The following is a 14,654-nucleotide window of genomic DNA, read 5'->3' as shown; positions in this document are numbered from 1 at the left end:
AAAAAAAAAAAAAAGCCACTTCTAGCTTTGGTGATTTTTTTGGGTAACAACAGCCATAATCCCTGATGAAGGTCTATCTCTTTGGTTTCTCAGTATTTCCATGCTTGTTTCGCCTTATTGCTGAGGATGATCCTTATTTTCTTTCAACTCATATTTAAAGGGTTACATGTACAGTTCTTCTGGAGACCACACAGAAATATCTCATGCCATACTGCCTCTCTCCTCCACAGCACACATGCTTTGCCCTCCCTGCCCCTGCCCCACCCCTCTTCCCCCCACCCCCCCTGTGAAGAGGTTTTGAGAACCTCTTTGATCAACCGAGTCTCCAAATCACTTCTAATAAAAATTGTGTCTGTTGTGCATTCTTCTCAATGTTTGCCAACACCATCTAGCATTAGCCAACAAAAGAAATGTTAATTCCAGGTCAAAGAATTGTTTAATTAGAGTGGGAAAACACTTACTGTTTTGTCTCACCCAGCCTCCTTGCTGTTCACCTCTTCCCAGAAGTGTCTTTTGATGACAAGTGTGGAGAACATAATTTCTGTAATTCTTTTCTTATTCCCTGAAGGACTGATTTGCCTGCTGTCATTAGGTTTGATCCGTTACACCCACTAGATTCATTGCTTCATATTACAGTGTCTAGAGCTCAGCCCAGCAACTTCCTGAAGACTTCCTTTGTGTTTTGGAGATTGATTCAGCAACAAGGTTTGGAGTTTAGATCCATGCCTAGAGGCTGTCAGGGACAACAGACTGTTGTAACAAAGAGGGAAGGAGATAAGTGATCCATTCTTAATGTAGGCACAGCTTCAGGTTCAGGATGGCAACTGAAATTACAGTATATTGCCGTGTGTGTCTTTAGAAATCTTTATGAATACACTGTCTGCCTGAGCCATTTTGCAGTTTTCGCTCATGAACAAGAGGTCTGATCAGATGTTCCGATACCAGCCTTCAGCTTGATGAGTTGTTTGCTTTGGATATCACTTGACTTGGATGCCTCTGACTTTCTGAGCTGGGTGGTGTCCAGGATTTCTGTCTGTTATGTGCTTCACTCAATAGTTCAACAGACTTTTTTATTTTCCCTCAGTTCCCCTAAATCAAAGGTCTTTCTTAAGGTAGGGTAAGAGAGAACATGATTTTTAAGCTGTCTTGGCACAGCTACAGCAATTTTGGTACTGGAAAGTTCTCTGGTTATTGCCACACCAAACCCACTCTTTTTTTGGGACTCCTTACTATCCAGGTCTTTCCATCTTATGGTATGCTTGCTGCTTGAACTAATTATTGCTTCTGACTCGTCAGAGGGGCCTCTGTTAACAGAAGAAAATGTGTTTATGTGACTGAGCGGAGCAGTTCTCTGCCTCACGTGCCTTTGGAACTACTTTCCCCCTCATCTTTGTTCTGGTGTCCTTAAATTGTTTTTTGAACATGAAGAAATCTGATCTTGCTCCTAAGATAGACTTAGGAGCACTTTTGGTATGTTCTCTACTAGTGCTGTGAGGTTTCCAGTGTTCTCTTAGCCTATGGTTTCAACATATCCCAAAGGGTGGGTTGAATTGTTCCTTTCCCAAGGAATGTTTGTATTGAGTGGGATTTGAACTCTTGCTGTCACACGTCTCTGTGGAGGTGGTGTTTCTTACAGCTATAACTTTTTCCCAGGTTGGTAGAGAAAATTCTGGCCATTGTGGCTGCCCTCAGCTCACATCCGAAGTCGTTCTTTAGTGACAGAGTGACTGTTGTTGATGCCATGCAAGTGCATTTTTAAGGTTATTTTCTAATTCGAATTTCTTAATTAACTTAAACCTCCTTTTTCTGGCAATAAAACTGTTATGCTGTGAGTGGACCCTTCTAGTAGGAAAGGTGTCTCTCTTCCAGCTGTCACAGAACCAAGGCATTCAAATGGTCCCTGAGGCTTGCAGACTGAGACTACTGCTTGCTTTGAAAGACAGCATCAAGACTTTTTATGAGACAGCCCAGATGAAGCATCCCTGAACTAGCAGAATGGACTCTGGGAGGTCTCGAGCTACCTCAGTTTTCTTTGAGGAGTCTCTCATAAACATTTGCCATGCAGTCAGCTGAACCTTCAAAGAAGTTAACAGTACTAAAGCAGTGTTTCAAGGTCATGTGGTGCTTGGCACGGCAATTTCCAGTCGCTCTTGATAGGAAGAACACCGAGTCCTACCTCCCAGGTTTTTAAGTTTTATTGTTACATCTTCGAGTTACTTATGGTGTCATCTGAAGACGGCAAAAGAAGCTACTTATGTACTGGCTAACTGGGGTTAAGTGGTGTAATGCACCTTTGCATCACCTTTCTCAGAGTGACTCCAGAACTCTGCTCCTGTACACCATGAGCTCAGCCTCAGGTTGGGGGCATCTTTGGCAGGTACTGTAAGAGAAGAATTTTCTGGCCTTCAGAGAAAGTACACATGTGCACCCTCAGTATGAATGTGTACATGTGGACTGCATATGTTGAAAAAGTCTGGTAACTGTAATCTCTTCTTATACGTGTTTCTTTGAAAAGGACTTAAATTACACAATGTGGTCTTTATCACTACAGATGTCCAGTTGCCCCTGAAAATATATATCTTAGATCTACTTTTACTGAAATCATGCTAATTGTGTTTTGTGGAGTGACTTTGCTATGATAGTGACAATGTTTAAGAAAGATGTAAAGAAAGATTCAACGGCTGCTCTCTTTTAAAAACAAAGCCCAAGCAAAACTGTATTTACATTGGCTATTCATCCTTGAAGAAATGCCATTTTGAATCTGATTTTTCTGCAAAATTGTAATCTAAAATTAATAATGTTATAATCCTGGAATTACTGCTCATGTTTTGTGTATCTTTATGTTTTCATTTCAGTAAGCCTCAGCAGTTTTGTACCACGACATAACTTTCTAAGCATCGATCTGCCTGTGGTAATAGAGACATTTTGCAAGTATCCTTTGAAGTATGTTTGTTCTTTTAAGGCAAGAAGGGAACTGTTTAGAATTTGGTGACCCAGCAAATTTTCACTTGGATATAATTTTAGACAGGATGCTCTAAAACATTTCTGTAGAGTTTTGACATCTTTATCCCATCTCTGCATTGATTATTATCCATGTGCCAAGCTCAAAATGAAATATTTTGCTTTCTTGTGCTTAGCGGGATATTTTGGGTCGGTGCTTTTATTAACTCTTTCTTGAGCGTGAGTCTTAACAGCTCTGACAAGAAAGTCAAAGTAAGCCTGAATTTATGGCAGGACAAATGAGATGGTATTGCTAGCTTTGATATGTCAGTGTTTTATCATTTTTGAGTCATTACACTGAACTAAATAACAGAGTATGGTTGTTCTTTTTCTTTTTTAATTCAACAGAAAAGAAAATTTAGCCTATTCAAAAAAACAGGGTGATAATTCAGTTAAAATATGCATATTAATGAATGAGATTATGTATATGCATACATAAAGGTTAGTAGGCTTGAATACAGCTAATCCAAGAACCCTTAGCCTTAGAAACTGAGATGTTTATATGTGTCTGTAGAACAATTAACCAGTGTTGTTCAGCGTAGCCCATGAAACTGGAGTAAAGATGCTACATAAGCTCCTCTTTTCTGGTAACACACCAAGGTTCATGCTGACCCAGCTGCTTTCTGAGTCACATGTCTTCTTGTCCAGCCATTGTAGGATGGAGATGTCAGAGTAGGTATCAAAGTTAGCAAGCCTTTACCAACAATAAAAATGATCTAGCCTTGCCTCATTCTCACATGCACACGCATGTACAGAAATCCACTCAACTTTTCTGGCTGACAGGTAAGTAGGAGAGATTTCCAATCATATTCCAGCCACTTATTTACTCCGGCGAGGGAGTGTTTCGGAAAATATTCCTAATCATTATTTCATACTTAGGTCATAGGTCTAGAATACCTTCTTATTTCAGGCATGGTGTCAGAGCTATAACCTTCCTTCAAAACCACACACAGCAAGGGAGGAAGATGAGCAGTATTAAGAGTGGTTTTGTTCTCTCCTGCTTTCATCCGAGTGTGAAGAGTGCAGTTTGTTTAAGTATCCAAACCTGATGCTTAAAAACAAGTGAATCTCTAAAGGCAGTTCTCTGAGCTGGTATGTTACAGCGTAAAACTTCTGTGCTTATAATTTCTGTGAAACAGAATGGCAGATAAAAAATAACCCTCGTGTTTCTCTCTGCATACTAGAAACAAAAAAGATTTTGGGGTGGGTTTTTGTTGTTGGGGTTTTTTTACATTTCCTTGGATATTATTCATGAACCTTAACTAATGCCAACCAGGTACCTAATTTCACTATCAGGAGCACTGGCAGTTATCAATGCTGTACCATGCTTCGCTTTGGATGGTCAGTGGATATTAAATTCATTCCTGGAAGCCACTCTGAGCTCCCTGATTGTAGAAAAACAAAACAGAGAGCTTGTTGGCTTTTTAATTTTGCTTGCTGGTAGCGCGCTTTTGGCTGCCAATGTTGCACTGGGACTTTGGATGGTGACAGCACGATAGAACATTGGATGCGCTTCCATCAGTTATCAAAGTACACAGAAATAATGAAACCATTGCCTTTTAAAACTTGTTCAGTACTGAGATTGAAATAATTCCCTTAAAATGACACTGAAAGAACAATCACTGCTGGCTGCTGTTTTAATTTAAAACTGTACAATGTGGTGCCTGTGGTCCTGGGAAATCTAATAGAAAGAAGTAGGAACCTTTTTACATACTCTTTAAGCACTGAACTAATTTTGGAGAAATTACATTGTAAAGTTTCACAGGAAAAAGCCTAAGACTTCATTAACTCAGATCACAAAATAAGGGAATTATTTGGCCTCAGACATTTGCAAAGTGGAAGAAAAAAAACACCTAGGTTTTATTTTATAATTTTAATAATTTCAGAAAATCTATGTGGGATCTGGTCATTTCTCAGTCAGCATAGTCTTGAGCACCTTATTTTGGTTTTTTTGTTAATCTGATAGTCTACCAAACTGGACTCTTAAGAAGCCCTGAAGTCTGATCTCAAAATGGTGAAAAGCTAAGTAAATGCTTACCATGTGTTAATGAGGAGAGGGAGGCCATATGGGTTAGTATCTTTCCTTTTCAGCGGGCCAGAATGACTGGAAGCGCGTTGTCCTCAGGATGTAGATGAGAAGCGCCAACATCTGTTAAGAATGAGACGTGGGGGAGAATAACAAAGCCCACATGTCTGCGTTTCTTATGCATTCAGTTGTATACTATCTTGCGCAGCTGAAGGTTTTGTAAAGGCAATATTTGTCAGCAATAGCTACAAAATAACTGAAATTTAGTTTCTGAGTGCTGAAGTATGCTGTGTGCAATTGTTCCTAAGTGATAAGTAATGTTTGTGTTGTTTTGCTCAGAAAACAATACTGTATTATACCTGTTTACAGTTAAAAGTGAAACCTGTTGTTTTTATGGTGTCTGTCTTCTGATGCTATGCATGTAATACGTACAGTAACTCACTGGTGGTTTTCTGTCTTTCAAAGGGTTGTTTTGCTTTGCTAGGATTCTTTCTGTTCAGAGACAGCTAACGAAGATGTTTAGCTGAAGCTGGTCTTGGATCGGAATTGTTTAGAGAAAGAATGTGATTTTGAATTGAACTGTTTAAACATTTGGCTTTGCTTTCTGACATGAGTACCGACCATATCCTGTTCTTAAGCGAACAGTGGGAGAGCAGTCAGTGTTTTGCTCTCTGTTGTGTGTCTGACATACTTTGAAGTTCTAAGCCTTTAATATTTTGTAGCCAGTAGGATTATATATTGGCTATCATGTCCTCCTGTGATATATTGCATAGTTTATATCAGAGACTTGCCTCAATATAGGCTGGTATTTAAAAAAGGAAAAAAAAAAAGAGTATGGGAGCCTAAATATTTAAAACAGGAAAATTCTGAAAACGACCCTGCAACTTGTGGTGCCCACAGTGCTGCCTGCAGGAGCTGCTGCAGCTCAGAGTTCCTTCACAGAACTGGCCTTTCCATCGAGAACTGAGGTGGAAGCTAAGCTCACGGATGCTGGTCTGCGGGGGGTACTGAAGCATTTATGGCCAGCTAACGTAGATCCTCTTGGCAAAAACCTGGGTAATTTTAAAAGCGGGGTTCAGCCCAATTCCTGGTGCTACTGCATGGATTCTAACTTCAATGTCTGCCCACTGATGCGTTACTGTCTTGTTACATGGCAGCCTTGGCGCTCACTTAAGGTGTGTCCTTTCCTTAAGATGATGCAAGCAGCCAGGAGAGAGCATGTTTGATGTTGTTGGGTTAGCTTACTTACCTTTCCGGTGCTGTCGCAGGCCAGGCGGGTGGGCCTCTTGAAGTTCACCTCAGTGGGGTGGCAGGCCCGTGCCTCTCATTTTCAGTCGTTTCAACCCAGGCCTGTCTGCACAGATCCCGGTGGGAGAGCAAATCCTCCAGTCAATACAGCACCAGTTGGCCCCTTTGGAGGTTGTTACAAGGCACACAAAGTGCAAGAAAGGAAAAACAAACTATCTGAACTGCCAGCGGGCTTCTCCCTGTTCTGGAGACACCCTGAAAGTCCAACTCATTCCTCCAGGAGAAGCAGAGTTTCAGGGGACCAGTTCTGATGGGCTGCTCTGCCATCTCACTGTGGACAGGAGGGGTAGGAGCAGCCTGCTTCTTGCACAAAGCCTGGCTCTGAAGCTGTGCTCCAGAAGCCTGCTCACTCACCTAAGTGGCTGTTGACTAATCTGAGCTCTTCCTTCCAGTGGCCCTGCGCCGCTTTTTTCTGTCTCTGTGTCTTGTCCAGTCTACACTGCATAAAATTAATTTGCGCTTAGGAGTTTTAGTGCAATTTACCAAGATGGGGTGTTTACTTTTAACAGCTACCATTCATGTGTCAGAGTTGCAGTGCTGTCTTACTATCTAAAGCAACAACAAATGCATCTGTGGTGATTTCAAAAATATTCTGTGAAAAACATTACAAGTTTGATACTTCACATGCTCACATTAACCACAACTGCCTGGGACAATCCTTTAGCGTTGTGCCCCTCCTGGAGGCATGTCAAACCCCCCCAAAGTTTCTGAATTGGCATGTACAAGTTCCATCTGCTGTAAAGGGGCTGGCAGGTTGTTCCTGGTTATTTAATATGCTACCAAAACGTGATGTTTTATTAAAGGAGATGGAATCCAGTTTATTTTACATTACACAATCACTGAAAGCCACAGTTAGATACTAAGTAGAACGTCAGTCTGACTTCATAATCAAAAAGAGGGTGTAGAGCACATTGGTTATGGTTTTAGCAAAACAGGCAAGCTACTACACTGTAAAGGCCCTGGTGATCTTTTATGGGAGAGATAGCAGTAGAAGTATTTAAAAATAAGTCATGGGTCCATTTCTCCATGTGCTGGAATCCTACAGCATAAGGGTCAGTTTAGGTGTGTATGGGTGCTTTGAATCAAGACTTGTAGCAACTTGGTATGAATGGTGACCCAGCACATCTTAGATTACCTGTGGACAAAAGTAATAGTTAAGTTGGACCACTCTGAAGAAAAAGTTGTTCAGTGGATCCATTTCATTCTCCCATAATCTCAACGTATGGATTACATCCTGATACAGAAGTGTCATATGTAAAGTTATTGGGAGGAGTTTTGCTGGGGTTTTGTCTGTTTGGCAAGAGAGAACATAGAAGGACACAGAATGTTTTTTGTGTGTTGGATTTTTACTCTGGAGTGTTTGTGATGCTTCTTCTATTTCTGTTTTTGTAAAAATTGAAAGGAAGCCTTTCCTTAAAATGAAATTTTTCCACTTCTCATTATAATTAGTCCCTCAGGATGTAATGCATTCTTTAATAGAGAATCAATATAATTATAGGATATATTGACTGGAGTATAAAACAGACCACTCTTAAAGATTGGATGGATACTGCTATATATGTATATACTATGCATTTTAAATCTGTATCAGATGGAAAAAAGTAGTGTCTGACATTGGGAAGTGTTATACATAGCTTCCAACTGGAAATTGCCAGAAGAATTCCATAATTACAATAATTGTTCTGATTTGTGTTTTATGAGAGTTTTCTTTATATCAGGAAAGACTTCCATAGCATGTTCTGATAACGCACGATATGACATGAAGATGGACAGCTTCTTAGCGTGTGGGAAGTTGCGTGCTCTTTGCTCACTTGGGGTATTAAAGCCTGCTTACTTCCACGCAAGGTAAATGAAAGAGACCTCACTAGAAAAAGTATAGACGGACTTGCAGATTAGTCAGCCTAAATTTATGAGCCACAGTGGTAAATGTGTTAATTCAGCCATTTTATTTGGAATGAAACAAGGAACTGTATTGACAGTTACATTTTTCAGCGATGATGATTCTGCGTTTGTGCACGTGTGTGTGTATACATGTACACACACTAGATAGGTACACAGCCACAGCCTGCATCGCTGCCTTTGTAGGGATGACTCACCACAGTCCTCCATACTCTGCAGTGAAGGCTTTTTCCCCCCCTTTTTCTTTTTCTCTGCATAAGTTTTGTTAAACTGACGCTTAAAATCTGTTTCTTGCTTTGTGTACGGCCTCAGCTACAAGCACGGTAAACACAGATTTTCAGGGCAAGTAGACGAGGTCAGCCTTAGAATCCATCACTCTCCAAATGCTGCTATTTGTGCTCTTCTGAATGGTACCTGGGATGAGTGAGACTGTAGAGTATATTGAAGAAATAATGCTTTCAGGACAGACCTTCCCATGGCAGTCAGGATGTTTCAGCTTTCGTGGAATAAGGATATGTTTTTGTTTGGTTTAGAACATCAACAGTCCAAGTTATCTAATAGTTTCCTACACATTTTGCACTATGGCAAAGGGTGACCTGTATAAAATATTTTTTAAAATAAATTTTCTCTGTCTTCTATCTGAAAGATCTGAATTTGTATCAGGGTATCATTTATGACAGATGAAGAAGGGTTATAAAGGTTTATGTAGCCTAGTCTGTATTTTATTATTTTTAAAAGATGTTAAACTCTAGAAATAGTTATTTGTAAAATATGCATTCTACACACCTGCATTCAGACCAGTTCCCACAGCCAGTCTTGCCTCAGCTTTGTTCTTACGAGTAAGGAAGCTGAATCCAGCTCAGGTAAGATCCAATATTAGCAGTTTGATTACACTAGAACACTAGATTAGTTATCTAATGTGGCTGAGTTTTCTGGGGTACATACCCTGAATTACTGCAGCATTTGGGAAGCCTTGTACTAGGGGCTGCCAGGAAATGGCAGCTCTGTTGTTCCTTGGATTCATCCCTACTATCATATGAAGAGCAGATGGCAGGGACTCGTGGCAGGGAAGAACCTCGGTTTATGGCAGCTTTATGAAACCTTCCCACTGCTGACCCAGTGTGAAAGGATGGGAACAAAGAGCAGGATATGACACTGCAATTCCATTCATTCCATTTACATTGGCATGAAACGGCAAAGAACTTGTAATTAACATTTCAGAGCAGGCCAGTATGTTTTCCAGCCCTTTACTGAATCATTCAGTGACTGGAGATCAAACTTTTTTGGGTTTGGGTTTTTTTTTTTTTTTTTAATGCATTGTCATTCCATTGATAAATAAGTGCTGAGTCAGTGTTATGAGTCCTTGTAACTTACTTAGTAAAACGGACTTGGATACTTCTCACCTCTAGATGTTCACCTTGGGTTGTTTTTTGCACCATCATAGTGTGATTGACCTTCACTTGATACTCGTTTTAAAGTTTGGAGGTAATTTCCAATCCATCATGAGAGAAATGTAGTTTCTGCCTTCCCAAGTTGTTTGTTAATATTTTAAATTCCTCTTTTCCTTACAAAACTTGGCTTTTAGATTTCATGTGCCCAGATGATCTTATCTGAAGCCTGTCAATGGAATATGTATTGTTTTGAAATTCTCTGTGGGTTTTTTTCCTCTACATAGCCTTATTTTTCACACTGACTCACAGCTGTGGAATGTTAGATTTCTAGACCCTTTGTTCCCACTATGCATTGTTCACCATCATGTTTAAAAAAAAAAAGAAAGCTTCATTTTGAAAATGTCAGCTAACAAATATATGGAACACTTTGAATAATGTATTGTGGTTTTGTTTTGCCTTTTTTTCTCAATCAACCAAACAATAAGTATTGTTTTCTATGTATGATAAATGTATCCTGCAAATAAATTCATTGTTTGATTGTTAGTGTGCTTAAATCTGTTTTTAAAAATAAGGTAAGAGTGACATAATTCCTTATTTGTGGCAGTTACTGTATTCTCTCATCTATTCTCGTACTCTTCATATGTAATTTATGTAATTTATATTCTCTCTCTGGATACCAACAAGGTAGCACAAGGTACCACTATCCTTTTCAGTGTCTGACCACCTCCAAAAATTAGTAACAACTATCACTTTACTTTCCCTTATTTACCAGCTTCTCACAGTGTTAGTTTGAATTACAGTGGAAGTATGTCCAGGCACCTGCACATTGTTTTGGAGCAAAGCTATGTGACCAAGGTACATAGTGACAGCCTTAGAGGAGCAAATCCCTTTCTCTTGCTTGGCTCCTGTGTAATCCTTCTCTTTCGGAGTCATGGACTTCTTGTTTTGTAGTGAAGTATTTGACATGGGATGCCATGGTCAAGGTAAGTGAAACAATCTCTCTGGGTGTTAAGGCCAGTTCAGTGTGAAGCACTTGAAAGTCAGATCTTCAAGTGACGTTAAGGTGATGTTACATATTGCAGGCTTTGATTTGTGTCTACAGGCCAGGCCAGAGCTGGGCACGTATCCTGGCTAGTTCCAAGCAAGTTTACATCCGCTTCCAAGTGCTGTTGGGGGCTGCTTTAGCATGTCTTCACCAGGTTGTTTGGCTTCGTTTGCGATTGAATCTTTATTGCTCTGTTTCTTAAGCAAGCTCATCTAGAGTTAGTCAGGTTATTTGTACTGAGAACTAAATTGTCCTTTGTTGCATATTGGACAAGCTGTTACTTTATACAAGCAGAGCTGGTTCAGCAAGCGTGGCTTTGTTCCCAGATAAAAGATTACCATGAGAAACGAGCACAAAGCACAGCTCAGGGACTGGTAGGATTTCCCGAATAGGTCACTGCAATTTTCCAAACACTTGCGTGAGGAGATGACCTTTTTTTCTCTTTTTCTTACTCATGTTAAAGGTAGAGACAATAGTTTATTTTTTTCTGAAGTATTTAAGCTTCTAGGATGGTCCTTGGGTTTTTCAGTTGACTTTGAAAATGTTATCCCTTGCTGTGATTATGCATGTTCTGTAGTCTAGAGTAAAATCAGTGATCTCTTGATGTCATCTACGGGAATGTTGCCTTGATCACTAATATTCAGGGCAAGATCTAAAATGAAGTACTGTATGAGCCTTACTGCTGGCAGCTTTATAAAGAAGAATTAATGTCGTTCTTCCTCTGATCATACCAGTTTGAATCACTGACCAGAAGCATTCCTAAACATCTTCAGTAGATCTGTATGTACTGAACTCACTTAAACCTTTTTTTAAGATTTTTATGAGCTTTTGATGTGAACTACACAATGAAATACTATTTAAGGTTTGATTCTAATCTTACAGTGGTAAGCTAGGAGAATCCACAACATTCATGAGGTCTAAGCAGCAATCACCCAGGCTTCTACTAACTTTCTTCTCCTTTTCTACCTTGGAGAGATGTGGTTTTCATGTTTACTTTGATGCTTTTAAGGCTCCAATGTTGAAATAGAGTTGGATGTTCTTACCAATTAGCTATCTTATTCTCTACATTTCTGATTAATTCTACCTCATTTGGGTTCTTTGCAAGTATAGTAATGGCTGAATACTATGTAACTGCCACTTCTGACAGTCTTAAAAACACATGGTTGTACACCCTTTTGCATTTCACCTGAAAAGAATCTTTCAAACCAAAAAGAAATAGCTTTTTTTAATTATTCTTTATTGTTAAATGTCATCCTTTTTACTTGCTATTTTATTACAAATGTGTCTGTATTTTCCCCCTTTCACAGCTCTGTGAGGATCTCTGTTAAAATATTACCAGATATTAAAAGTGTAAATTCCTCTAAGCCTACCGAATTTGATTCGGTTACCCACAGAGGCATCTGGTGTGGGCTGAGATATCCTAAGGTGTTCTCAGGTTAATAACCTGACGAGGAACAACGTTTTGAAACTCATCCCCCTCTCTCCCCCTTTCGTTTTCCATTGGTTTAGGTCTTAGGGTTCCTGAGCCCTACGCATAGGGCTGGCAGATGTGAGTGAGGCCCTATAAGAGATCAAAGACATTCTGGACCAGCAGCTGGATTGTAGGAGGGGTACCTGAGGGCATTTTGTATCGTGCCAGATGTTTATATATGGGCAGAAAATCAAGCTAGACTGACTCCTTTCCTTGCATTTCTTTTCGACTTATGAAGTGGAATATGAGGCTTTTTTGAGTGAGTTTTATTTGGCATAAAAATACATCTAAGCTTTTCTGTTTGTGCATAGTATTGCTATACAGGCTGGTTTATAAAAGTTAGGCTAGCAGAATATGTGCCTTCTCCTCCTGCTCAGGTCTGGAAGTAGCAGAAATAAGTACTGTTGCCCTATCTACAGCAAGAAAAAGGAAGGCGTATTTTATAAGGAAAATACCCTGTCTCCAGATGTGGAGCGGTGGTAGCAGCAGTGTGCAGATTCACAGGAAGTGATGAAGAGGCACCAGGTGGAGAGAGGGCTGCGTGAGGGGACTGTGATATCTTGGCCAACTGCCACCATTGTGTGCTCCGCTCTTTTTGTCCCTGCAGGAGGAAAGAAGTGGTGAGACTCAGTTAGGAATGGGATAAAATCTGGGAAGGGGCGTGATAGAGAGAGGTGGTTTGTTAATTTACGGGATCTTTAAAGCAAGCATGTATACTTTACGAGTGGAGATACAAGTGCTGCTTAGTTACTCCACGATAAGTATTTTTACTACTGCCCTTGCAGCATTTTTAGAGCTGACCTGCAAATAAAACCAACACACTTCCATCACTGGTGGAAACATCCCATGTAGTAAGATCAGAGAGGCAATCCTAGAGAGGCAGAGAGGCCATCCTAGATAGCAGTTCAGGGCCTTTAGACCTTGGAGTCATGTCCCCTCCCTGTTTAAGGATCAGGCCCGATCTTACTTTTCAGTTTGTCTGGGTGCAAAGTCAAGACTTTTCTCCTGTTTCCACATTTTCTCTTCAATGTGCGGTGACCTCACAGATGCAATTATCAAGAAAAATAATCATTTTTAATAATGTTTTGCTCGTTGGCTTTGTTTTCATTCCTGCAGCTATTTAAATAACTGGCAGCAACTAGGCCAAACCACCTCTATCTCTTATCATCGCTGCAAAATCAACAAAGCCAGATTATGAACATGCATTATAAACCACAAATTCTCAGGTACTTACCACTGCTTATACCAACAAACTTGGTTTGTTTTCTTTTATGTTTTCAACTGTGGCTGTTTATTGCTCTTGATTAGATGATTGAATTTATTCCCTGGAAATGTTCTGTGAGGCGCCTGCAACGCTCAACATGCTGCAGCACTTAAGGAAAAAAATGGGCAGAATAAAACTTGCATAGTATGCTTTCTACGACTAGCCAGAATTCACTGTTTCGTTACTGGACCAGTGCAGGTAAGTCACTAGTCATATACAAAAGCCCTGGTTATTTTCCAGCATTTATCTTCAAAGTTACGCCTAAGGAGAACACTTCAGTAGTTAACCTAACTGGCCTCTGAACTCCACTTTAATGGCAATTAAATGTAACTGAACCAGAAGTTAAAATACTACTGAAATTGTTGTGAAAACTTTAGTGTATTATGAAGCAGTATTTTTTTGTAAGTGTGCAGAAACCTGTTGTTCAGTTGGGACTTTACCTAACTGAGAACTATATGATTTTTTTTTATTTTATTAAAAAAAAAATTATTTATTATCTTGACATGAAAATGACAAAAACAATTCTGAAGAAAGCATCTCAGCTTTCATTTACAGGGTTACTTACAGGGGCTTGCTTTTAACAAGTGCAAATGATGGTGTAAAATTAAACTGTGTCATTTAATAACGGGACATTAAATCTGACAGTAAATGTGATAAATCACTCTTCTCCTATATGTGATTCTCCAGTTCATTTCCCATGCTCTGTACTAAGTCAAATACAAGTGTAATGAGCTTATTTGCATGAATTTTTAGAGCAGTACGGTGTACCTGAAGACATTACGGTTGTAGCCAAATCAGGGGTCCAGGTTTGGTGAATTTTAGTCATCATAGCAACAAGAAAGAAAAAATCTAGATAGTGAATGCAGCTGATGAAGGAGTCATGCAAGCAAACTTGTCATACTCTGATGTTAAATAGCAAAAGAATACAGAAAATGAATGCTCATGTGGATTTAAAAAATAAATTTTTTTTGTTGTTAATTACAAATAAATAACTTGGAAAAAATGTCCCTTAAATGAAGGCCCCTCTTCTAGATCAAAAGGGTGCTTTGAAATGCAAAATAAACCTCTTTTCTTCTGCCATGGGTTTGCGTGTACACACAGATGTTAATCCTGAGTTATCATCAGTTTAGATGAAAAGGGGGATTGTTGGTAGCCAGCTGTGAAACATACAGGCTGTACCTGCAGCGAAGGAGGCTGAAGTGGTGTTGTCAGACCCATCAATAAGAGCTTGCAGCGAAGCAGATGGTTCA

The 14,654-nt window shown here is 39.7% G+C and overlaps 1 protein-coding gene across 1 annotated transcript in view; it reads left to right on the top strand.

Annotated features, from left to right (window-relative positions):
- Nucleotides 1-4,499, top strand: part of MBTPS2 (membrane-bound transcription factor peptidase, site 2) — a gene marked incomplete at its 5' end in the record, with an annotated part of 13,419 nt that extends 8,920 nt beyond the window's left edge. The window contains 2 exons of the mRNA XM_010159383.1: nt 2,856-2,931; nt 4,277-4,499. Coding sequence (XP_010157685.1) covers nt 2,856-2,931; nt 4,277-4,499 — 299 coding nt within the window. The remainder of the gene's footprint in view (nt 1-2,855; nt 2,932-4,276) is intronic.
- Between the last annotated feature and the right edge of the window lie 10,155 nt (nt 4,500-14,654).

The sequence above is a fragment of the Eurypyga helias genome, unplaced genomic scaffold (genome assembly GCF_000690775.1).
Source record: "Eurypyga helias isolate BGI_N326 unplaced genomic scaffold, ASM69077v1 scaffold29279, whole genome shotgun sequence".
NCBI classification, from domain to species: domain Eukaryota; kingdom Metazoa; phylum Chordata; class Aves; order Eurypygiformes; family Eurypygidae; genus Eurypyga; species Eurypyga helias.
Note: the sequence above shows the minus strand (reverse complement) of the source record. Positions and strands in the feature narration are given on the sequence as shown.